A 25,538-nucleotide genomic window follows, 5' to 3' on the forward strand; every position below is an offset into this window, starting at 1 on the left:
ACAACTAATATAAAAGTGATGGCTTGTTGCACAAAGTCCTGAAAAGGGATAAAGGAATGCCTGGGGAAAAAAAAATCCTGATACGTTCCTATCTTCAGGTAATGCCCTCAAAGTGCCACGTCTACTTACTTTGAAAGAGAGAAGTCAGCACTAAATCATAGCTGCTGTGTGTTACAAATTACCCCACCCTTATTACAAGACCAGATTGCCATCTTTTTTTTTTATACTTTCTGTGGTTCTATTTTTTCTTTCTTACGAGGAGGGAGGATGCTTATCTGTTGGGTAACATATCAGAAATAAGGCAATGCTCATATCTCATACTGGCGAAGCTATTTCCTATTACTGACAAAATATGCAGGGCATGCTGGGGATTGATTAAATATACAGAATGAGGAGCAGCTATGAAAGTAGAAGGGAAGATCAGGCACAAGGTCTACAATGAAGTCTGATATTCAGACAGACAGAAAGAGATCAACACCAGTGTGTGTTTTCCATGATGAGAAAACAGTTTTGATTTTGGCTCATGCCTGTAACAGGAGGGATTGTAAGATTTTTAGTACAGGAGAATTTGGTTTCATATGAGGCTTATGTTCTATAAAATGCTCTTTTCAGTGGATAATTCAGAAGGGTAATGGACCATGAATTACCTGCAGAGGCAGATGGATGGAATGAAGAGTCCAAAAGTTTGGCTAAAAAAGGACTGAGAACAGGGAAGTTGAGATGAGAGCCAGCTCATGTAGCTAGACTTCTCAAATGATGCGTCCTATGGGAAAAAATAATGGCAGTGCCCTCAGCCAAGTCTGTGAGTGAGAGCATGCAGATATTTTATGAAGAGGTAAAGGCTTTGTGTGCTAGGTGGGGGCTGCTTTCCACTATTTGAAATCTTTCTAAATGATGTGCTCATTAGTGAGGAATGAGATCTAAGTAGAGATGACCACATTATTTTTTTTTAATATCAATGAAAGCTTTCACCAACATTCTGCATGAAAAAGACACACAAGGAAGCCTTGTTATAATATCGTAGGTATTTTTTCTGTTCTTCTAACCAGCTTAATATTGAATAGAAATTAGAAGCCAAAGGCAAGGACTTTGCTGGAAAATACTGTAAGAAAGTACTCAGATATGATATTTTATTTCCTAAGCACCTGCATACTTATCATATACTTATTTAATAAGTAATTATTAAGATAATAAGTAATTATCAAGATATCTTAAATAAGATAATAAGTAATTATCATTACTTATTGCGTAACAGCAATAAACAATAATAATGCTGCTTACATTTTAATGATATTCTTGACATTGAAGTTTTCCAATGGAGCTATATCTGGATCATCTCCTCGTTCATCCTGAAGAACAATTTGTTGGAGTATTCTGTCCAACAGCTGCCACTGCTGGAAGTTTCCTCCATTCCTCTTATCTGTATGGAAAAAGACCAACGCATGAGAACTTCCATTTTCATGCCAAAGTGCACAGTCCTGCCAACAGACTGGCATTCGTTCCTTTCCACCTTCCATCTCAATCCTGTATGTAGTAAATTACAGAATACAAAGCGTAACCCTGAAGTGTCGCTAGCAGGTTATTTACAAACACTTGGGCTATTGGAACAGCAGATAACAGGCCTGGGCAACTCTGCCTGATACGTGCATTCAGGCTGTGCAGCTCACTTGGCAGGTTAGCTCTGACTTGCACTTCAAATGCCTACAGAAGTGACTCCTCTATGAAAGCTGTTTCTCAGTATTTTCTGGGGCTTGATGTTGGGGTTTTTTTTTGGCACGTAGGTAACATCATGACCAGGTACTGTAAAAACAATCAGATGTTTTATCTGCATGCTCAGTTATCTGCAGGTCAGTGAAACTCAACTGGCATGAAAAATTCAAATAAACATGACTAAAAAGTGTGGAAAGAAAGAACAGAAATTGAACGAAAGGCACTGATCCCATGGATATCAAACAAAGAGACAGAGCAACATAAAGTTCATCTCAGCTCCCTGAGTTACATAACCTAGACCTTTAAATTCTTTAAAACCTCTCCAGTACAATCCTGGCCCAGCCTAGCAGGATTTGGCCTTTCTGCCATCAAAAATTCAGGTCAATACCTAAAGCTCAAGTACTGCCTTCAAGAGTGATATCAAGGAGACCACTGGGACAAACAACTGCTTGAATTTGTGCACAGCAGTACTTGAATCTAATGAGTGCCTGAAAACATATCACATTACTTTCTGAAAAAGCGCACCACAACATAACTCCCTCATGTTCCCTTTTCAGTTTGACTGCTCAAGTATGGCTGAAAGTAATGAAGACCAGCACCTGATATCTAAACAGGATCAAGGCAGGCAGCTCTTTAGTGATCTTGCTATGCCTTTGCTCAGTCGCTACACTCTGGAAGCACAACCGAATCACTTTGTTACAGTTAACAAGAAGATTCCTATCACTTCTCTTGAAAACAAATGCTGATGTTATTTTTCCATTTGAGTTGAGGAGCTCTCCACTGGTTCATCGCCATGATATAGCAGCATGAAGACTTACTGTGGAATTTCCCAGTGATAGAACAGCTTTCAGTACTGCATTGTTTCACCGGAAAAATTCCTCAGTGCATTTTGTTAAGATTTAAAATGGTATCTATTTCTGGGAATCCCCTGATTTAGAGCACAAGGGCTCTTTCTTTTTTAAAACTTCTAATTTGAAATCATTAAAAGCTCTGTCAGTGACTAATTGGAATGTTTCAGCTACTTGCAAGTGCAGAAAGGTCAAGCTGCTGCTTTAAGTATTGTGACAAAAATCTGCTGGATGGAGTCAGTGTAAGACACCAAGTCCCGTAGCCACTGCCGAGTTCTGAATGGAAGACAAGGGCGGTGTGTTTCTGTGACCCTGTACCTACAACCAAAGCTTCACCAAGTTCTCCAATAACCCTTGCTCTGGAAAACTGTGATGTACTCACATGGCATCTGCAAGCAGTGCTGGAGGATAGATAACAAATAGGGATAGGCGTCTGTGTGCTTCAATCTCTTCTTGATCAACTCAAACATCTGAGAGGCACTTTTTGTATCAATGTGGATCTGAAGATAGAGAAGGTAGGGAAAGAACAAGTAAGAGAAAAAACACGCACAGTGAAAGCCGGACTAACTGTGAAAGATCTGATCAACACCAAGACAGGCAAATTTCTAGCAACTGGACCTCTGCAGAGTCTCCTGCGATGTCCAGCTGCAAGTTCCAGTGAGGAGCAGGGTCTTTGAGACCAGCATTGTCATCCCAACTCCAGTATGGAAAAGATCCCCAAAGTAAAGGGCTAGAAAGGTGGGAGGCGTGGACAGCCACCGAGAGCTGTTCTGGAGCAAGCAAAACATTTGAGTCATGGAATGTGGTGGCACAGATAGTGGAAGCTAAGTAGGAAATGGCTAGTTGTTTTGTATCGGTGTGCAGCAAGAGCTGGTCATGAAGACAGGAAACTGTAACAATTCTGGACCCTACAGCCTCTTACTGTTACTAGAGGTTGTGGAAACTGTCCTTGTTTTATGCTTATCTTTAGAATCCACCCAATCCAAAACACTGATTCCTCTCCACAGGCTCTGAGGTACAGTCTTCAAGACAGTTTCCTGTAATCTTGGGAAAAGCATCAGAGAAGAGCTCAAGCTTCACCCATAGTCCTGTAGAGAGGATGTCTGAAACTCGAATGCATGTGGATCACCAGGACTAAGAACATGAGAGCAGGGCTGAGAACCTCCTCTACTCCTGAACCTTCAGCCAAACAAAAGAAAGAAGTTCTTTGTCAAAGATACTTGGCAGAAGCCCTGTTTGTGATCATTGTTTTCATTGTTCACACATCACAGACCCCCTGCTTGCCAAATGAGAAACAGTGAAAACAAGAGCACCAGCCACTCTCAGCACCAAAGTCAATAATTGTTTTCAGAGAACACAAAGGGAAGTTGCACCAAGCATTGAAAGCGGCTGTTCAGCTTTGGCAAGTTCGGGTACTCCAGAGAAAAACTTACCAGGTCAAACCGCTTGGCAAGTTCCAGGTCATCTTCGTTTCTGACCATCTCAAAGAAATCTAAGTGCCTAAGAGAAAACGGAAAAACAAAACAAACAAAACCTGCCAATGTTCATGGCATAATTCAGACTTAAACTAGGCATGTTAGTATAGAAGTAGCAACACCTCATTTCTAGCTAGAACACTTGGAAAATGGCGAGCCTTTCTTAAATGAAGTGCTGGGATAGGTATGCAAAGCAACCCATGGGGGTCACTGAGAGGCCAAAAGAAATGGCTGGCTGAGGTATACACGCTCTTCAATCCTTGTGCTACGTCACTGCATTGAAGTAAGGCTGCTAAAAATAAACATAAACTAGGAAAGGGATATTCTATTTGTGATAAATACAATGCCTGCAGTGATAATATATTTCTAAAAAATCCACGCCATACTTGTTAACCAGATATTAGACCATTAAAAGTTGTTTCTTTTACATGGTGGAGCAGAGACGCATTCAGTGGATTAGTTAAACAGCAGAGCTCACAGCTGTCTTTACATTTGCCTATTGATGAGCACAGCAGCATGCCTCTGTTGGGATCTGGGGGACCTGGTGAGAGACACATTTGACCACGGCATCTGGACTTCTCTTGCACAGAGACCAGAGCGCAGCAGATGATGTGGAGAAAGGCTGTGGCACATCCCCCTGTATAGCCCTGGCATATAGTCAACTTAATCCAGGCATCTGGGATCCTCTCAAACCTCTGTTATCACTCTCATCACAGTAACGTGTAAGATCCAAAACACTCCTAGCTACTGACCAAAGGCACAGGGATCGCCTATGTGACAGATTCTCTTCTTTGTTATAATGTTGTAGATCAAAAGTAACATTACTGGTTCCAGCTCTGCAGCAAAATGCAGACACGTGCAACTGCATGCAATCTTTTCCTGTGACATTAATCCACAGGTATACACCTCTACACCTCCACCTGCTCAAAGAGGCGAGGCCATTCTTTACTACAGGCAGCTGGTGCTAACCTGATGCTTATGCAGAATCTGAGGCATGTTACGTTTGCCCTTAAGGGATAGATCTATAGCAGCTCCTGACAGTGGATGTTTGAGAAAACGGTGCCTTGAAACCTGCAGGCATAGGCGTGATCCATAGGTTTTTCACCATGTGCTTTGGCAAACTTGACACTTCTATCTAGGAAATCACAAATAACAGATACCTACAAATCAGCCCTGCTCTGTAGGAAGGAGCTTGGAGTAGCAGACAATAAGGGATAGCAGCACATCAGCAGGTCAGTGCCTCTCCACAAAGCTTAATGTGGTCACAGGAGAAGGTAGACTCCTATGGCTGCCTGCTCTTACACCTTAAAATGCTTCATTTTGTTAAGCAAATGGATTTTACCAGGGTCCTCATTGGTTCATCAGTCTTTTAGGTTCTTGAAGTGTCTCAGTCAAATTGTGCAGATTGTTCACTCCAAGTTTATTTCAGCATGTGGCTTTGTGAAGGGTTTAATTTAAGGTCATTAGCAGCTTCAATTACTGTAGCAAAATATGGAATTGCTAGTGGAGAAAACATTTACTATCTGTATAACTTTTAACGCAGTAATTTGAAGGTGCCATTCAAGTGTTGCATTTTGTGCAGTAGCAGGGCTGTTTGAAGATGTTCCTTGTTCTTCTCTCTTGCCCCCTTGGTATCTTTACCCCTTCGCCCACCACAGATGCCTCTTCTCTCATAGTTGTGCCAGTGCCACTGTTTGGGAGGGTGCAGTACAAGCTAGATCACAAAAAAGACTGAGCTTAAAGAAAAACCTTGGAAATTCAGAACCTGCACTTTGACTACACATACTCAGTCTCAATGAAGTCAATAATTACTGGCTTCCGTCCCTCCTACCAGGACAGGCTTTTGTTCCAGTTTTGCTACAAGAGAAAAGAATTAGAAGTGGGATTTTTCAGTTTGTTGGGTTTTTTTGTTGTTGTTGTTGGGGTTTGTTTTGTTGGGTTTTTTTCATTATGATTGCCATCCCCAGCTTAAAAGAAAAGCAATTCAGGAACACCTTGCCACAGCCACTGCCAATTTAGTGTGTACGTTTCCTACTTCATCTGCTGATTTTAATTCTAAGGACAAATCTCCTTTATGTCTTTAAAGGAAGTCAGTTTTAGGAAGAGAGAGAGACAGCTTTGTGCTTAAATCTGAAACCCAAATGGAGAAGAGTTTCTAAGAATTCTTTCTGTTGATCAATAACTGTTCTCAAAAACCATGTCTTACCTGTCCAGTGTGGCATTCTCATGTCCTCTTAGCTTGTCAATGACAGGTTGAATTCCCAGCATTAGAAACTCATATCGTAGGTGTAATCGGAACTCCAAATTGTCCTTAAAAAGTGTGGGAAAACCAATTAGGTTCCAAAAGCTTTTAATCACATTAAAAAAAAAAAGAAAACAAACTTAAAACCTCAGTTCTTCCCTTTTTAATATAATCTATCCTGGCATCAAATTCACAGGTTGATTAATTCCAGTAAAGTAAGCAAAAAATATTAATGCATTCACCTCTGTTTCATTCAAAAATACAGTCCTCATTTACCTACAGTGAGTTCTGCATGCCCAGTCAGAAGGACAGCACACTCCATCTTGTTCCATAAAGAGCAAAAGTTATTAGTGTTTGTCCTGCTAGCCCATTGCTCCTGCTTACAGATAAATAGTACTGCAGTCTTCCTCCTAGCTTTTATGTTTATTTATCATAAGATCACCATATAGTCTGGCAAACTTGACACCTATTCAGTGGGATGTTACAGGACTGCTGCAGATAGAGACAAATAAACTGCCGGACAAAGCTCTTACGAGCTTGTTTTCTGTTGTGGTTTAACCAAGAAAAGAAAAGCCAATGTACCAGACGTAACATTTCTAATAAAACAAAATAATTTTAAACTATCCTACAGCCTCAAACAAAAGTCTTGTTAATGAAAGAAAAACAACAAATTGTCTTTTCTGGAATGCCTCCCTTTGACTTTTTCAAATTAAAACCTTTTGAGTTCGGCTTTGAGTCAAAACAACATTTCAAAATGTTTCTGAAGGTAAATCAAAATGTTTTCTAAAATGCTGAAATCCAGAGATAAATGCTTTGCAGTTCTTTAAAAAAAGTAAAAACAAAACCAACCCCAAAACCCAAAGCCATCATTTCAGTGCAAGTCGTCTATGTTTTATTAGAAGAGGCTGGGAATGAAATAGTATGGAAGACATTATAAGACTGATATTAACAATTAAGCATTATTTTCCACAAACTATATCCACTCAACAACACAAGATTTGTGACTTAATCTACTAGCCATTTCCAAGGTAAATTAATTCAAGCATAACATTTTGGAAGGAATTTTCAGGGCAGTGGCTCACCTCACCAGCACCAGCATTCAGAACAGCATTGATAAAGGACATGATGGCTGTTTTGAGATTTACTTCATCTCTGTATCGCCCCATGCTTCGATCTAGCTCATTCAACAATGTCTGAAATAGAATAGCAGGCTTGGTTAGAGGATATAATCTAATTTCTCGTACTATTTTGCACACTGTTCATGGGATCTGCACACAGTCTGCTTTTGAGTTGCTATATCTTTGCTTAAAGAAATTATTTTTTTCAGACAAAGTTGTTAGCAGTTTTGGGCACGCCACAATAAACAAATGAAGAATAGTGATAGGAATAAAATGCACACCTCATCCTAATTGGAAAAAAAAAAAAGTTTTTAAAAAGCTATTATTTGAGAAAAACCAGATGCCCTTTATAGTTCCTGCCAACACGATCTAAGCAAGTAGCAGAATAATGTCCGTCCTAGTCAGTTAACTCCGTATGGTGAATATGACAGGGAGTTTGTACATGCAGAAAAATAGCATCAGATTTCTATCTATTTCTTTCTACTCACATCACCCAGGTAATTTTCATTATTTTCTTGGACCTCAGCAGGATAGATTGCACTTACGTATACAGGGGGAGAGAATTCTAAAGAGAAGCTGTCTTTTGAGGAATAAGACCTATATGTGGACCTTGGAAGATTTCTCCTTGTTCCTTTACTTAAAAACATTTCACGTGAAGCAGAAAATTACCTACCTCTTAGTAAGATCTTTTTAGGGATTTGCAAATAACAGGAATATCCTCCGTGTATACAGCTCCAAAGCTTAAAGGTGAATTACACAGCTCCACTGGAAGTGCAGTTAAACTCCAGTTCCCTTGTTACAGAATCAGAACGGTTTGGTTTGGAAGTGACCTTTAAAGATCACCTAGTCCAACCCCCTGCCATGGGCAGGGACATCTTTCAACTAGACCAGGCTGCTCAAAGCCCCATCCAGCCTGACTGTGAACACTTCCAATGATGGGGCATCCACACCTTCTCTGGGCAGCCTGTTGCAGTGCCTCACCACTCTCATCATAACAAAATCTCTTCCTTTCACCCAATCTACCTCTAGCCTCTTTACGTTTAAAACCATTACCCTTTGTCCTGTCACTACAGGCCCTGGTAAAAAGTCTTTCTCCATCTTTCTTATAAGCTCTCTTTATATATTGAAAGGCTGCTATAAGGTCTCCCTGGAGACTGTATATGTCCTTATTAACTAAATAGCAGGAGTATTTAGCATTCAGGGGGTATTTAGCGCAGAAATGCTTTTGATCTAACCTCTGTATACTTACGGATCATACTTACAGATATTTCACCATAATCTTCTGAACATCAAGAGACAAATGAGAAAAAAAGACTAGACAAATAACATTGGTAGTCTATGCCTTATACAGTCTGTTTAGTATTAACTTCACTTGTATATTTACCAAAGAGGTAATGTGTAGAAACTGATTAGCCACGAAAGCAACTCTACTTTTAGCTTTGTGCTGATGACTGTGAATCTTCTCTTCAGGGTATTCTCTGATCAGTTCATCATTTCAAGGATGATTTTCCTTACTGGAAGAGTAATAAATTTCACTTGAGATCTGCCAGTTCAATTGCATGCGTCTCAGGCCACCGTTAACAATAAACACTCTACACTCATATATTTGGTTTGCTGATGCACTAGAAAAGACAGAATACTTTTTACTGTTCCCAAGAAGTTTTGGCCATAAATGGAGAATAAAGACAAAAATAACTTCTTAGTGTTCAGCTCGGCAGATCCATCTAAATAAAATTTGAATCTATGATGCTGAGTAAAGAAGTTCATTTTCCTTTAGTCAGTATTCTGTCCCTGGCTACTGAAAGTGTTCATTCATAGCAAAATCTTTCCTGTGCTAGTCATCAGTTTCATAGGTCTATCTTGTTTCCTGTAGAAAACGGACATCACCATGGAGATAAGCCTCAAGAAACAGTGGGAATATCCTCCTGTGCATTCCCCAGGGGAAAGAATACCCTCCTGGCTTCACACAAACCCTTTGCTTCATTTTGTGTAAAAATCTTTTGATCTATCATAACACTGCTACTGACAGCTGTTCTTATATCTCAGCATAGCACGTTCACTATCAAGCAAGCTTCATTTCATAAACTCCTTTTATTTGCATCTTCTAAACTGCCCACTTGTAAATGTCCCTACTCCTGGCATTTGAACTTCCATCACATCCATGATTTCCCAGTAGTTACATTATGGCCACATACCAACCCTTCCCCCATTCTGTTAAAAACGCTAGAGAGTCTTATGTAAAAATACATAAAATGCCCTACTAAGTCAGATTGGGGGTCAGTCCAGTCCAGCATCCTATCTCTGACAATGACAACAGGAGACTATTTAAGAGGTCTTTAAATTCACCAACAAACTTAACTCTTCACCTTGCAAAATAAGCAGAAGTGAAATAAATGAGAGAATTTAGTTCTGTTACTGTCAGGTTTGACACCAAAATCCAAAGCACATGTGTCTTCTTGGAATAATTTAAGTAGCCATTATTAAAGAAGCATCAAAACCAAGGATGGTTTTGCTGGTTTTCTTCAGAGGCCTCATTCCTACCATATATTCTCACAGACTTTTATGAACATGCTAGACCGTATGCAACGACATATCAGACGTAGCATTCCGACAGGCTGAAGGATGTTAACAAAAGTTTTCTATCCCCCATTTCAGAAGGATGGACTAGGGGTAGAATGCAGTGGGGGCCAAGCCAAATTCAGGACAAGAAAAACAGAAACTCTGGGTTGCACTAAACTAATTGAAGAGCACATCTTCATGTAGATTGTTCAGCTCTAGAAGGAAACACTATAAGTTCACTCGGTTCCTAAAGACCAGAGTCTACACCCACACACTGTGGCCAAACTCCAATATCTCTAACCCTTTGCAAATGGCTGTGGTTCAAGTCTTCACTTCAACATTTCCTGTGAAAAAGATTTCACCACACCTCTTGGCAGCCAGCTCCGTGGCCCAATTGATCTTATGGTTGTAAAGGTTTTTCCTACTATTAAAGCAAAACTTTCCTCATTTAATCCCATTATTCCTCATCACTGACATTCAGTAGGGTTTCATTCAATCTGCACCAAACCTCAAAAGGCTTTGGATGAGCCCTGAGGGGAAGAAGCAAATCAAGTGGGAATACAGGATTTTAATTTGTTCCTTGTTAGCTCCTCTACTACAATTCCAAATTGATCAGATTTCTCCCTGCAGATTATGGTCTGTACTGATGGTGTTTAACACAAACCAGGCAAGGGGGCTCTGGAAGGAATGCTTCTAATCTCCACCTTTTCAACCGAAAATATCAAGCTTCCTTTATACCTTCACCTCAAGCTTCAAAATTTCTAGCAGCATTAAGGAGGATAACAAGAGTGTTCTGCCCAAAGCAGCCCAGTTAATATTTTCATTGGGAATCGAAATCAGCTCCTTTCAGACAGTATCTAACACCTAGGTTCTCTCAAGACTAAAAGTAAAATTTTTTCTTCCCACAGGGGTCCCCAGCTGGGTAGGTGTTTCAGGCAGCAAACTAGGCTGGAAGGGCACTGGAACATCCTGATATACTTGTCTGGGCTGGTACATCATTATGACTTTGCAATATTAGTTTGATTCAAAATATGGCATGCTGAAAAGTACAACATGTTGCAATGTCATAACATAAGGCATTCAGTCCACAGGAGAAATGAGGGGAAGCAGCAAGCACAACAAGAATCAGAAAGGCAACAATTTAGGGAAGAGTAAGACTGTGCTCCTTTCAGACAAGAAACCAGTCATAAATACGATAATGCAGACATGAATGACATTGAAATCAGAGACTCTTCTCATTTTTCATAGCATTTTAGAAACCTCCATATTCACAAGAAAAGCACCTAAGAAATTCAAGATAAAGCAACGGCTTCATGGTCACACAGTGAGTCAGTGACAAAATTACACTAGTACCAATTCGAATACATCAGATGGAAAAGAATCCCAGTAAGGACACCAAGGGCTCATCTTCCTAATTACACATTTCTGCTTTGAGGGTTTATTGTGTGGCTTTCCAATGTTTTCTTTCATCTCTCTTCCTTAAAGGTCAGAGTAGAATTTGTAGGCAAAGAAGCATATTTCAAACAAAAATTGCATGAAGAAAGTACAGAGTTTTCCAGATTGCCCCAGGAAGGAGACTGAAGGCATGCCTTTATATTATTGTGGTATTTGAGGAAAGATGGAATACTACTCTGAAGAGGACGGTTTTCAAGGAATATCTTAAAAGACGAACTGGAGACTGCCTGTTGGCCATTACAGGGAGAATTACTCCAGGCAGAAGGGAAGCATGAAAGAAGGGTCAAAGATTAAAGCAGGCAAAGGGATCGGTTCAGGCAAGATGCTGCAGGAAATGTGAGAAAATAGGAATAGCCACAATATAAATTCAGACACAAAGAGAAAGTATAGAATGTTGTTGCAAATGCCAAGACAAAGATGATCCTGATTGACCTGTGAACACGCTGAACAGCGGAGATATAGGGTGAAGTTGTAGCACTAAGAGGCATTCAAGTGAAGTCATCTCACCAAGGAAGAGTAACTTCTGAAGAATCTCTCGTAGCTTTAAATGTGACTCCTCTCTGAAGTTAAGGATTAGATTGATAACTGCAGTCATTTTTATGTAAATGCTGGCAATTTAGAAAGAACATTTTACATCAGAGTTTCCACTTGGAGCAAAGTGTGAAATTTTGTTAAGGACATAGTCCTTCATCTTCATAGAAGTTCTATCTATATTTTCCATTAACTTCAATTTTAAAAAAAGAACACATCAAAACGCAAGGACATCCTTTCCAAAATATTTCAGCAGTTTGATTAGTGGTCTTCAGGTGGTATCACCTGGTGCAATTTAGTTAAATTAATCTGGATTACAAATGTTTAAATCACTCAGAAATCTCACTGTAATTTGTATTTTGATTTTAGACACACTAGCATAAAACTGTAAGTTTCCTACTCAAATAGCAAGACAGAGCCAATGCAAGTTTAGTAAGAACCGTATCTTAAGTCGCAGCTTTCCTTCTCTACTAATTCACCAGTTCCTGGGTCCTCTGACTACTTTTGGCTAGCTGTGCCAGGTAGCAAGAGCTGTGCTTAGAACACGGACCAGCAATAACTTCTGACATTCAACTAAACATACCATGTTTTATATTATTGTGTTAAATATGTGATCTCTACATCACTCCACCGCACTTTAGCATGGGCAAATCAGAAATAATCAGTGTTCAATCTAAAGTTGTCATCAGCAAGTTATGCAGGAGCTCAAGTTTTACATGGTTGCCAGTAAATAACTCTGAACCTCTCTTCCTCCTTCTTACAAAGAGAAGTGGAAGGAGAACCATGCACCCAAAATTTTATTCATCACCATGATATTCCTCTGCAAGAAGGAGGAAAAAAAAGAAAAAAAAAAGAGAAAACAATTTGTGTTGGGGAAAAATAGATCTGGAACAGTGTTTCATCCATTTATCTCCTGATTCCCCAAAGTACTGTGCTGGTCATCACAGGTAATACGGGAAGAGTGGGACACTTAGATTTACTGTAATCTGCAAGAGGGGAAAATAAATCCAAACACCGAGTATACAAAGTGCCAGCTTTCACAGATGAGGAGGGATAAATTGGCAGTGAAGTGGCTGACAGGGACGAAGAATATTATCAACCACTGTTGTCAGGAAGGCAACTTAATGAAGAGCAACAATTGCAGTGATGCTGCCAGAGGTCAGCGTTAGCTGTAAATTATTTATTGGACACCAATGAAAGTGAGCTCAGTACGGTTTCCAGATAGCCCTACACTTTTTATTTCACAAGAATCAAGTCTGATTTCCAAAACCGAGAATCTGAAATTATTCTCCTCTTACGTATTGTGCCTCTAATTTGACCATTGTATTACAGAGCTAGATCTAGAGAAAGACTGAGCAGCACCTTTACAGTTCCCTGCTTTCCTTTCCCCTCCATTAGAATCAGTCTGCAATAATGAACCACAGAGCCACAGAGCCAAAGGAATAAATTCCTACTCTGCACATTCAAAGTCCGTTTCTCCTGTTCCTACAGTTTAGTTCATTTTTTTATTACTTTTCACAGAAAGAATTCTCATTTTTCTGTTCTGCCAGATCCCCAGTTGTGGGGGATCATTTTCAACATAACAGTGATTAGGTGTGGCCAGTTACAGTCAGCCTAAAGCTGCAAGCTCTAAGCTGTTTGGACACTTCACTGCACTGAGTGATGCTGCTAGTAGCCCAAGCTACAGCCTCAAGAGTTCAATTTGAAACCTAAAGGATCTCATAAGATATCTACAAAGTCTGGGTTACAAAGATTACACTCAGGACTAGGATAAAGAAAAAAGGGCTTTCGCTGGCTTTCATTGTACACCACAGCTTTGAGGTTTACAGTTAAAGCATAGGATAAGAGTCGTCAGCTCATCCTTTTCTTAAAATGGCCTCCCACAGTCAAGTTACAGTGGATGCTTCTCTTGATAATGAGCTGAAAGACCATTCTGAGACATAGGTGTGGGAGAGCACGAGGCAAAGAGATATAACACTGTCTTAACTGATAAGTCCTAGAGATCAGAGAACCTTTCACTGAAACATAAAGACGACCATGACCACATTTGTTTCATCAGCACTTAAAAAAAGCCCTAGTCTCTCTGTTAGATGAAAATGACTGAAAATGGATGAGAAATGTCTTTTAATGAATCCTTACCTCCTCAAAATTAAACTTAAGCTATTGCTTTGTGTAGTGGAAAATCCCATTCCAGCATCTAGACTCAGGTGTTAGAAATTGCAAACAAGAACACCTCCCATCTGCTAAATAATTTTGGTGTTTGGGTGGGGTTTTTTTGTTTAGTTTTGTTTTTTTAAGAAAGAAAAAAGATATAGTATCCATTTATCTTTCATTTTTCCCCCCCAATAAAAAAGCATTTTGACAAAAGCAAGCATTTATGCAAAGTACTCTCTCATGAATGTGAGAGTTGGTAAGCATATGCAAATCATTACACCAGATTCCGCAAAAGCTGACAAGACCTGTGCTACCACACTTTGTCCTGCAATGACTTATCTCAGTTATTCAGTAAACTGTAAACCAATTAAAAAAATTAAAAAAAAAAAAAAGGAAAGAAAAAAGAGAGAGTGAGGACCCAAACTGGAGACACTGAGTAAACTCAGCATCTATCTCCCATTGGGGTTTATTAAGCAGAGTCACTTGGTCAAGTAAGGGTAAGTTAACACAGGTCCACAACTGTTGTCAGGGTTGTTAGTCACCACTACTTTTTGCCAAGCATCTAAGGTCACCTCCCACCTGTCTCCAAGGTATACAAGAATGTCAAATTAATTCAGGAAGGATTCTCCATTTCAGCTAATTACTAGAGAGCAATCTGGAAGGGGCAGTGTACATAGGGGGTGGACCTGCCAGTGTTACATATAGGTTAATACCAAACCAAGATCTCCTGCATCCCGGTCTCAGGTCTGAGTCACAGTCAGTGAATCCCATAGTGCATTCAGTCCAAAAAACAGACACTGGCAGCTACTGTTCATGAGCACAGACTGTTTCTCCATTACAGTCATAGCTTGTTGTAGCCCCAAATCCACTGATGGGGAGGAGGCAGGAGATAAGGGCTGACAGAAACCAGGATCCAGGGCCTGTGTGCCCAACACCACACTTATTTCACCTAAGAACAAACAGCAATTTGGTGAGGTTACCCCAAATTTTAGGAGCTACAGCTTCATACACAACAATAGATTCTGTTATATCTTTTTGTAAAGGTGCTCAGTTCACTAGAAAGAGGAACTTATAATAGCAGCCAGCAGTATCCACAATAAAAGCCTGTCAACGATCCACTGACCTACCCTCAAGGTCTCTGAGATTGAGTTTCCCTTCTGTGTTCTGAATGGGAGATATCTGAGCCAACAATTGCTAAGTCATGACAATTCACAAGTTGATTGCTAAGTGGCAACTGAAGTGCCTCCACTGCCTATTATTTAATCCACTGTCTCCATTATTTAATCCACAACTCTTTTATTAGTAAATTAAGGGTTCTAAAATCAGGACAGAGGCTCCTGGAATTCTGTGGCTTCAGCTTCTAGGGTAAAACAAACGACTACCACCCCAGAAATGCCATTAGGTTAGAGCGGAAACAGATTAGCAGCTTTCATTTAACATAGCAAGACCCCATTTTAAGGTAAAATATAGGGGATTTTAAATTAGCATTCATGACAAGTAATTGGGTCTTGATAAAAGAAATATATGTGCTGATAATCACCACCGTTTGAGGAGGTGAAGTCCCCTTCCTAAAACAAAATGAGAAATGGTGCCTTTTTACTACCTAGCAAGTTTGCAATACATGCACTGTAAAAATCACTCCCTGCAGAGATTCATCATGCTGGGTATTTCTGGCAAAGAATCCTCCTTGTACCTGGAATCTTGTCCTTTCTGCAGCATAGACTTGGTAGTGAAGCATGGCTTGCAAGACTTTCTTGTGACCATCTGGTACCAAGCAGACAGCTCCTAGGATCTCCAGCACAGCAATCTTGGTCTTAATATTCTCAGTCCGTAAGCTCTGGGAGATGATGTTGATACTCTCTGGATGAGCCAGGACATGAGCCCGTCCTTGGGAGTTGTTCATCAGTGCCTTGATACACCCTATAACGGATGTGTGTATACGGCTCTCTGAGGTCTCATAGTCCATGCTCTTCAGGAAGTTCAGCAAACAGCTCAGGCCATCCAGCTCAATAAACCTGGTCACAAACCTGAAAAAATACCAAACAAACAGGTAGGAAAAATAAGGAAAGTAGACCAAAGGCAATTTATTCAAAAGATACCATATTGTATCTGTAAAAGCTGCCAAGTTTTTAGCCTGAAGTTCACAGAATAATTCCCAGGTATTTAAAAAACCAAACCAAAACAAACACACAAACAAAAAAGAGAAAAAAACCAGAGCACCTAATAATGGTGTGTCACATAGTTTCAGGGTAATTACATTCTACCACTTTATGACCATGCTGTTCGGTCGCTGTGTTCTTTGTTGCAGTTACCACCAAACAGCTGCTATGGTCCACCCCAATAGTTGCTGCATTTTCAACACTGAATTGATTCTTTCAAATTGCGACATCTTACATACATGCTAATACACACAAAATACATTTTCATACAGACTCATCACCACAGTTAGGATTTCAGATTACCTTGAAAACCATTTTTAGACTTAGGTCAAACTTTTAGCCAATACTACTTATAGGCTGCTGCCTCTGGGAGTGGGTACACTGACAGAGGCAAACTCATCACCATCGTGTCAGTCAGCTGTACTGACTTCACACCTGGATCCCATGATATACATATAGGAACCTATAAAGTTAAAGTTTAAAAGGTACATGTTCTTCAGTAAAAGGCGAAGCTCCAATAATGGCCTTGGCTACATTTTTGTTTGTTTGTTTGTTTGTTTGTTTGTTTTTAGTTTCAGGAGGTATATGAAAGATGGAACAGGTCCACTATCAACCTGCAGTAGCAAAATGTACAGAAAAACCTCATAAATAGAGGAAATATAGAATTAATCAGTTACCAAATGACAAATTGAAGACAAAACCTATAGCAGGGCAGATTTATTTTGACTATTGACATTACTAGAGTTTTTTTTCTATTGCATTCTACCATAAAATTTCTCTTTCTTCAGGTTAAGATTATGGAAACTGAAGATGAAAACAACATAGGAGAAAGCCCTTGGAAAAGTTTAAGGTTTTGTTGAAAACCAGGGTTAAAAACCCCAGATGGGTCAAATTAGACCATGCAGACAGCCTCCTAGACGAATCAACTGAAATGAATGGAATTATATAAGTAATTTCAAACAAATCATTCTAGCAATGTTTCATTTAGAATTCCCAGCCTTAAAAATGGGGATTCAAAGATATGAAGAGGGCGGCAAATAATTTCTCTAGATCGCTTTGTTTACTTCCTGCCTCCTCTAACAGGTTGTTCAGGTAGGTGCACTTTTTTAGAATGTCTAAATGCAAACCCATGTGAATTCCATTTGAATTTTCAGTCTACCAAAATACACACCAACAAATGTACACCAACAATAATATGTCCGTGACCGTGTTCTAAACAGCATAATGTAGAAAGACACCTCAAACAAATGAAAAGGTTGTTAACAATTGCCACCTGTATAACGAATTAAGAATAGCAAAAGTTTGTGTCATTTTGCTTTTACCCAGCCCCTCTTCCTCCCTGCTGGATACTTCCTAAGGTGTTATCTTTCTCATTTCCATCCTTAAGTGAGATGCTGTTCCTAATATACAGCAGTAATGTAAGCACCGTACTGAAAGACTGAATTGCACTGGTCTCTCTTCATGTCTGTGCACCGGCAAGGCAAAACTGAGCCATACTTATGTATCTCCCGGATCATATGGACTTGACATATGTATGGCCTTCTGCCGGCTACACCCCACACCACACAGGAATTTTCAGGGCCTACCTGAAAGCTATGCTCACTATGCTGATGGATTTGCCAACTTTGAGCTTGTTTGGGCTGGCAGTTTGACTAGAAACATGGCAAACCCTGGTGCTTTCATCAGAGTTTCAGTCTGAGGTTTGGGTTTTGTTCAAAACTGAATTTCAAAGTGAATATCAGAGCTTATAAGCACACACAACAACACACACACACCAAAAATGAAAACAACATTTAGTTGAACCCTGCTAAGACAATCTGCCAAGTTTCACACAGGTCCAATTGCACATTCTTTGGATGCATCATCTTGTCTACCCTAACAAATCGTAGGAGCGAAAGCCTCTCTGCCTCCAGCCCAGAGAATGGGATCAACATTGTGCACCAGGAATTTGGTAAGTCACTCAAAACAGTTTGTTATTTAAACTAATTATAGAAATATTAAAACCTAGTTCAGTTTTTGTAATGCATTTAGCCGCTAACATGCCAAAGAAGACCAAAATAAGTGCATTCATGGCTAAAAGAGTTGCTGCTAAGGAAGTATTTGGAACTAAAATAAGCACAAACTCAACTTGTTACCAATGTGGGCCAATGACTTCTGAGCATTTCTCTAACCCTGGGCCTACAGTGCAGAGTTGTTCTTTGCCTCTACTATGGAGGGACCAGTTTAAATTCTCCTTCTCCTCCTCACCTCCAAAGTTCAGTTCTATGAATCCATCCTATACTTTAGCTATTCCCTCCACCTTTTAGGGGAGGAAAAAAACCCAAACCAACCAACAACAACAAAAAAAATCAAACCAGGGCAAAAAAAGCTGATGTTTTGCTGTTCTTTTTAGTTCTAGGGCTGAGGGAATACTTTAGATGGATACCTTTCTGAAGATACGGAGCACTACTGACAAAAGAAAATGTCCTGAAGAAGCAGCTGAACAAAGGGTGCTTTAAACATACTTTCAGATGGAACACCTGGTCTTATGACATGACATACAAAGCACCACAACCTTCATGTATTTTAGCCTGCTCTGATGACCGTGTGAAAAAATGGTAAATCCACAAAAGTCACATTGTCCCAATTAAGTACAATCCCTTACTAAATTCACTGGCAGAGCAATTTTTCTAGGATTGTTTGGATGAGGTCATGCCTAAAAGGAGGCATGCGCAGGAAAGCAGTGTGTGTCACAGACCTTGATTAATGACATAATTTAAAACAATGTCGGGATTTTCCTGCACTCTTCCTAGTCCAAAGAGCAAACAGTAAGCTGCATTACTCAATAGGAAGCAAAATCAAGTACCTTCCCATTTCAGCTGACATCAGAAGCAGGAATCAAATGATCATTTTCACCTTCCTTTTCCAAAACATTTAGTTCACTATTCTCCGGAAAAGCCAGAAATCATGCAAGAGGAAGATAAAGAAAGGGCGATAGCAGCTTCTGAGCCAACAGACACTCTCAGTATGAGAATTTGCTCGTTGTGAGCATGTATGTGGGAAGGCATGTGTGCAAATGTCTATACAGGAGAGAAAAAGAAGTGGGAGTTTAGCTGACAGGCTGAGCGCCGTCATCCTCACACTGTTTGGTGTTTGTGCATCTGTATGTCTATAAGCAGGAATGTGTGTGTGTGTGGGGGAGTGTTTGCCCGTACTCATACACAACTCATACAAATAAAGTACCTTCCTCCTCACAATATACATATGTGTAACTAACTGCCATCCTGTACATCCTGTAGGCTGCAAAATAAGGTCTTGTTCTAGACTGGAAGGTGTAAAATTAAGCATATTTGCCAATGCTTTCTGGCTAACACATTCAAAAACTCAAGTGTAAATAAAGCAGGGTGTGTTTTAATAGGTGCTAAACAAGCAAATTAAAGCCTAACCTCACCTCAGACTCTCACTTGACCAGTTTAGCACACTTTAAAAGGCAGGGCGCCTCTTAGCCTTTCAAGTTTTAGAGAGTGCTGATCAGAATGAGTTAGCTAGCTCTAATAACAAACCTTTCATCCAAACACAGATGCAGCACAGCCTAAGAGGTAATGACCCACTGATGGATTCCAAGTGTAGAGGGGGACACCCTCCCTGTGAGACTTGATCCAGCTCAGGAAAGACAGAGAGATCATATGCTGTGGGTGTGCAGAGAGCAGGATGTTCCCACCCTGTTAACAGCTAAGGCTACACTTCCCTGCAGCATTAGTTTTTGAACCAGGGGGCACACGTAATCCGGACAACTACTGAATTGCTGAAAAATTCAGCATAGTGGGTTTTGCTTGCAGGATGCATAAATGATCATCTCCACTATGCGCTTGAATGCACCGTGGCTAAATCAAACAAAAATAACAGGAGGTAAATCTGAGTTAAACAAAAGGAGAAAAGCAGACAGCAAAGAGAGTGATGATTCAGACTAAAGGAGGTGTTTTTCTGGGGTTCCAAAAGGTGATTTTTTTTCCAGTCCCTTGTAAGTTTTTACTTTTGCTGCACTTCTGAACCTCCATTTTTGGGCACTAAAATACCAAAAGAAAAGCTCTTCTCTCGTTGCTTCTGTCCAACAGTTTGTCATCACGCTTGTTTATAGTCATAAGTTCTTACAAACCTAACAGAAAATGCATTTTCTTACAAGATGCAGATGTGGGGTTTTTGTTCTGTAAGGTTGGAGTTATTCCTGTGTGCTGGGACATAACCTGTCTTTATTATTTCAGGGCAGTTCCCAAATACCAGAACAAAATGCACTTGCTCAAAGGGGGACAGCTAGCTGCCCAGGGATGCTTCTATCACCTTTTCTTCAAAGAGGAGAAGAACTTGAGATTGGGTAGGTCTGCTTCAGTTTTTGTTGCTGTTAGAACTGGTGGGTTGGAATAGAGGCACAGATTACTACAATTACTCTGCATTTTGTACTAGAAGAGACACGGTTCTACAGTAAAATAAAACAGAGAGCCAAACACATGCATTTTTCTTCCTTTGATTCTTCTAGATCAGAGAATTCAAGCAGAGGAGCCTACTGGTAAGCTGTCAGAACCCCTGTGTACCCTACAATCAAAATGGATTATGGACAGTCCATTCTGTCTGAATTTAGGTCTCTATTTTCTTCAGAGGCCTGGTGAACAGAAGTGGCAAAGAAAATAGGATTTGATGTCCAAATTCAACTAGAAAGACTAGTATTTTGAAGGCTTGGGTATAGTACTGCTTATGAGTGGGATTTGATGGAGCCGAGGGCCTCTCTACTGCAACCTTTCCATCAAGAAGAAATTGGCTTGTTGATCAGGTATTGGCATGCAGCCCATTTGGCAGCTAACGAATTGAGTCGCTGGAAATTAGTTGAGACGTAGGACTTAACTCAAAATTTGGCTTGGCTTAACTATTAAAAAAAAAAAAAAGCCCCATAACCTTCGCCAGCGATTTAGAAGAGAACACTTTATAGGGCAGCTCATAGATGCTTGTACTGAAGCTTGTTAGGGTTATTATAAACAGATGAAGCAACGGGCTGTTGTCAAGGGGATCCAGCACACGCAATATTATAGGTCTGAGGAGGAAAACCTTGCGAGGCTTTGAGTAAAAGACATTGCTCTTTCTTCTTCTCTTTTGCCTTGCTCTCACAAGGAGGCCGGGCTGTCCTATTCAAAATGACAGAGCAGAACAACCAATGGCTGCCATCAAAATGTTTCAGCTGGACATAGCAGAGAGGCCTTGCTGGCATACTTATCCTCAATGAAAGCTACCGCTTTCACGGAGGAAGCATCAAACCAATTCCACATTAATGTAATAGAGTTGCAACATCAAGTCTCAACAGCACAGGACTTCAGTTTAAAATTCTTGTGAGAGCCGGGAGTTTGGCAGTTGTCTTAGCCTCCATTTTAACATGAAGTCCAGCTGCATTTTAGTGTGGATAGTGATAGACAGGATCAAACAGTCATTTATCCCCTTGGGCTAGGTCTCAACGTAGGCCACTGTTTCTCCACTTCAATGTTAAAAGCACTCACCCTACCCACAGCTAAAGTTACCAAAGCCTGACGAATCTTTATGCCTTGGAGGAGCATCAGGATCTGGCTTTGTGCTCTCTTACAGCCCATCACAACAGGAGGTAAAACACTGAGGTTTAAGATGATGTGCTCTACTTCATACTTGCCATGAGGTGAGAAGCTGCATACAGTCAACTTTTTAAACATCTTGAAGGGGAAGGCACAATCAGCACATAGCTCTGCAAGAAGTCCCAGAAATATCTTCAATTCAACATAACTGCCATGTAAATTCTTTGACAGAATTTTTGGGGTGCTTTTTATTTATATATTTAATTGGTTTGCTTTGGTTAGGTTCCCCCTAAAAAAACCCTGTTTGATTAGACATTATTGAAGCTCTCTGGAACTATGATTTCAGCATAGTGTGGATGCAAACACATTTGGCATATTTTGGGCCCAATACAAAGACATTCAGAAAGTTTTTGATGGAGTGATTCCTGAGATCATATCAACTATAGTTATTACTTCTGCACAATGCTCTTCCAAGTGGTAAATGGAAAGGGTTTCTATGCTAGTTAGTTTGCTATTGTTCAGAGGTTTCTTCCAAAAAACAAAGGTGACCTTACCTTCAAAGACACAGCACACAATAAAGTCTCTTAACATTTCTCTATGCCACAGTTACACACAGAACAGGAAGACTGCCAACCCAGGTGATGTCAGATGGATTAGCTGCTTTGTACCAAACAGTTCACATTACTAAAGATAAGGGGACGCCTGAATTCAAAGTTCAGAGAAGAGGCTGAGATTTTGCCCAACATGAATCAAATTACATGGGACATTTGGGAGGCTATGAAGTCTAAAATCTAATCTTCATCGTCATTACCTGTGTTTGCACAGATCTGCCACAGGTTTTTCCCAGCAGACTTTGTCTTTTATTTTCCTGAAGCTACATGCTTCAGCATTAGTGTGCCCTCCCAACTAGGCAGGTTTAGACCAGGGACTGTAGGGCTCTCTGTGGATTGTCTAAAATATCAGAGAGGCTTGCGTGAGGCGAGACAATAAGGTTTCTGTCCTTGCCACTATTTTTTGTGTCACATCTGACCATAGGGAGGCAGTGAATTGCGATGAAAGACGAACAACATTACCTCATGGGCTGAGTCCGCAGAGCTGTCTTCAAGTCTTCAACTATTTTATTTTTCATTTCTGTTTCTTCTTCATCGAAAGCATACAGAGTCTGCATCTGTTCAGAAAAGAAGATGACAATCAGGACAGCTCGGGCTGGCTGGAAGCTAAGAGATGGGCCAGGAATTATGAAAAACAACTATCCCATCAACCCATGCAGAGGTGCCTGCCGACCTCTCACCAGGAAAGCAGCGCCTCAGCTACAAAACTGAATCCAGATGAGGCCGCTCATGTGGACTGGCAGCAGCATACCACTTTGCCACACTGGCAATAGGTTCTCAGATTACGCCCCAAACATCACACTTGCCAGTATGTCCTCAGAAAACTGTACCTAATTTGGAACAGGGATCTGCTGTGGGAATCTATGGATATGTGAGGCAAAGTTTGTAGGGAGGAGAGGTAATATCTTTTATTAGGCTGACATGGGTGGAGGGATTTGGGGGATGGGGGCAGGGGGGGATGAGAAAAAAACCAGACGTGTCAGGTTTCAAAGCATAAAAGCTTTTTCTTCAAGTGACTAAACAGCCTGCAAGTACCCTGAATTACAGTTTGTGTACATATAAGTTTGACTTTTCTCCCCCACCCAAAGTATATCACCTCGTTTAAGAGACTGATTTTCCTTATACACTTTGCCCTTGTTAATTAGGAACATTCACTGCAAAAACCTGGAGCATCATAAAATCCCTGTCCCTATTTTTAATGAGTAAACTAAAGCACATGGACACGAGATTTTCCCCCACTGTGCAGCTTGAGATAACTAGAGTTTGCGGTCAACTGTAACTGAAGATGCTGTGGGTCACAATAAATTAGGGTGAGACAATGAGTAGAATACAGGCAAAAAATAAGATTCTCAAAATCAGACAATGTCATTAAAAAAAGCAGTACATCAGGAAATCAAGGTTCCAGGTCTACACTTAGCACCACTTCAATCTTGCGATGCGAAGCAAGACTGCAGTGCCCATCGCATATACCATCCAGGCTCACAACTTCAATGTGTGACTTTTTCAGAAGTCGAGACTCAATGCCGGAAATTCTTAGCCTATAGCTATGTCTTCTTAGACACTTTAATTGTAAAACAGAAAGGATAAATGCCTCTCTTATTGGCGGGACTTCTGGGGGATATCACTCAGTGGTATCTGGAAAGCAGCTCTGAACCCCTTCTCAAATGAATAACCCGATTAAACCAGTATCATCTATCAGGGATCTGATGTTATACCTCTCTGTGGTGAAATCTGAGTAGCTGCAATTATGGCCCATTACAGCAAAATACTTAAGTCTCTATTTTCCTGTTCAGCAAGCACCAAAGAAAACCTTCCTCTCACTGAAACTTCCTTTAACCCTCCCCCACCCCCCAACACCTCACTTCCCTTGGAAGTGCTCCCATGTTGCTTGCTTTTGCAAACCATGTGGTGCCAACACATGTCGGATCCTGAGGGTGGTCATTTGGCTACATGCCGTTGCTGTCTTATGCTCAACAGCTGGCACAGGGAGACGTGTTTAACTCTAGGGGTCCTCTCTCTGATCCACGCTAAAGTCAAATTCACTCAGTAACAGAGCAAGCTATTTCCTGCCCTAATGGAATGACAGAGCGCTACTGATGGAAAATGAGCTGATGATGTTTTATCTTTTGCCAGCATCCCCCGACAGCCAGAAACATAAATTGAAATGCTTAAGCCAAGCCATATATGATCCCTCTCTTCGAAAAATAAACAGAAATCCTGAACAGGCATTATGGAATCTCAATGGCAGAGTCCTGGGGTGTGATTTGGGGCTTGATTTGTATTTCCTTGGGTGACAGCCCATCTGGTCATCTTTCCTTTGGCCCATAAATGCTCCTTTGAAAAGCTCCCATTCCTCCAACGACTTAATTTCTCCTCTGAGCCATTGTGGGGGGAAAGCAAATGGATGGTAGGAAGGTGCTCAACAGTATTTCCTTCAGAGTGAAAAAGGCCCATTTCCAAATGAAACAAATACAAATAATCCTGCCATTACAACAGAGGGTGATTATAGAAAACCCCTTTTCTAAAGCTGCAGGCAGCCAAGAGCCTTTCATTTCTCACTCCTGTGCACCGCCAGGAACTCAAATCCTCATGCCCTCTCTAAAGACAGACTGGTCGCGCGTTTGCATTATGAAATAGCTTTCTCGGCAAGAATTATAGAAAACATAACTGTCCCTGGGAGACAGAGGGGAGGGAACTGTCATTATTTGAGGCTGGATTTCATTAATGTGGCTGACTGATGAATTGCTTTCCTGAACTCCGAACTGCACTGAAGGACTAACGTCTGCTATGCTGAGGATGCAGCTAGTTACTATCAGTTAAACAGACATACTAGCAAGAGGAAGCCAAATAGTGCCAGGACTTTATCCGGTCCCTAAAAAGTGGTATACATAAGGCTCTTTTTTAAAAGCATATTTTGCATATTTAAAGTTTTCCAAATTAAGTGCATCACCCAGGAGAGTGTAACATCTAGTTACTTGATTTGCCAATTTGAAAAAATTACGGAATTTGTGAAAACAGTTATTCACATAGAACTTTATGTGTAAAACTTCAGGTAGCCCAAAAAAATATTTTTGAAAATTTGGCTCCATTAAAAATGAAACATTTTAGT

General features: G+C 40.4%; 1 protein-coding gene across 6 annotated transcripts in view; it reads right to left on the reverse strand.

The window, feature by feature from the left end:
• The window catches only part of DAAM2 (dishevelled associated activator of morphogenesis 2), a 212,829-nt gene that overhangs the window by 51,318 nt on the left and 135,973 nt on the right, over positions 1–25,538 (reverse strand). For all 6 annotated transcript variants that reach the window (XM_074579706.1, XM_074579704.1, XM_074579705.1 and 3 more), the window contains 7 exons: positions 22,892–22,986; positions 15,786–16,119; positions 7,358–7,468; positions 6,240–6,343; positions 3,992–4,058; positions 2,941–3,058; positions 1,282–1,420 (listed from right to left, as the gene is read on the reverse strand). In XM_074579706.1, coding sequence (XP_074435807.1) covers positions 1,282–1,420; positions 2,941–3,058; positions 3,992–4,058; positions 6,240–6,343; positions 7,358–7,468; positions 15,786–16,119; positions 22,892–22,986 — 968 coding nt within the window. The remainder of the gene's footprint in view (positions 1–1,281; positions 1,421–2,940; positions 3,059–3,991; positions 4,059–6,239; positions 6,344–7,357; positions 7,469–15,785; positions 16,120–22,891; positions 22,987–25,538) is intronic.

The sequence above is a fragment of the Larus michahellis genome, chromosome 3, assembly GCF_964199755.1.
Source record: "Larus michahellis chromosome 3, bLarMic1.1, whole genome shotgun sequence".
Lineage (NCBI taxonomy): Eukaryota > Metazoa > Chordata > Aves > Charadriiformes > Laridae > Larus > Larus michahellis.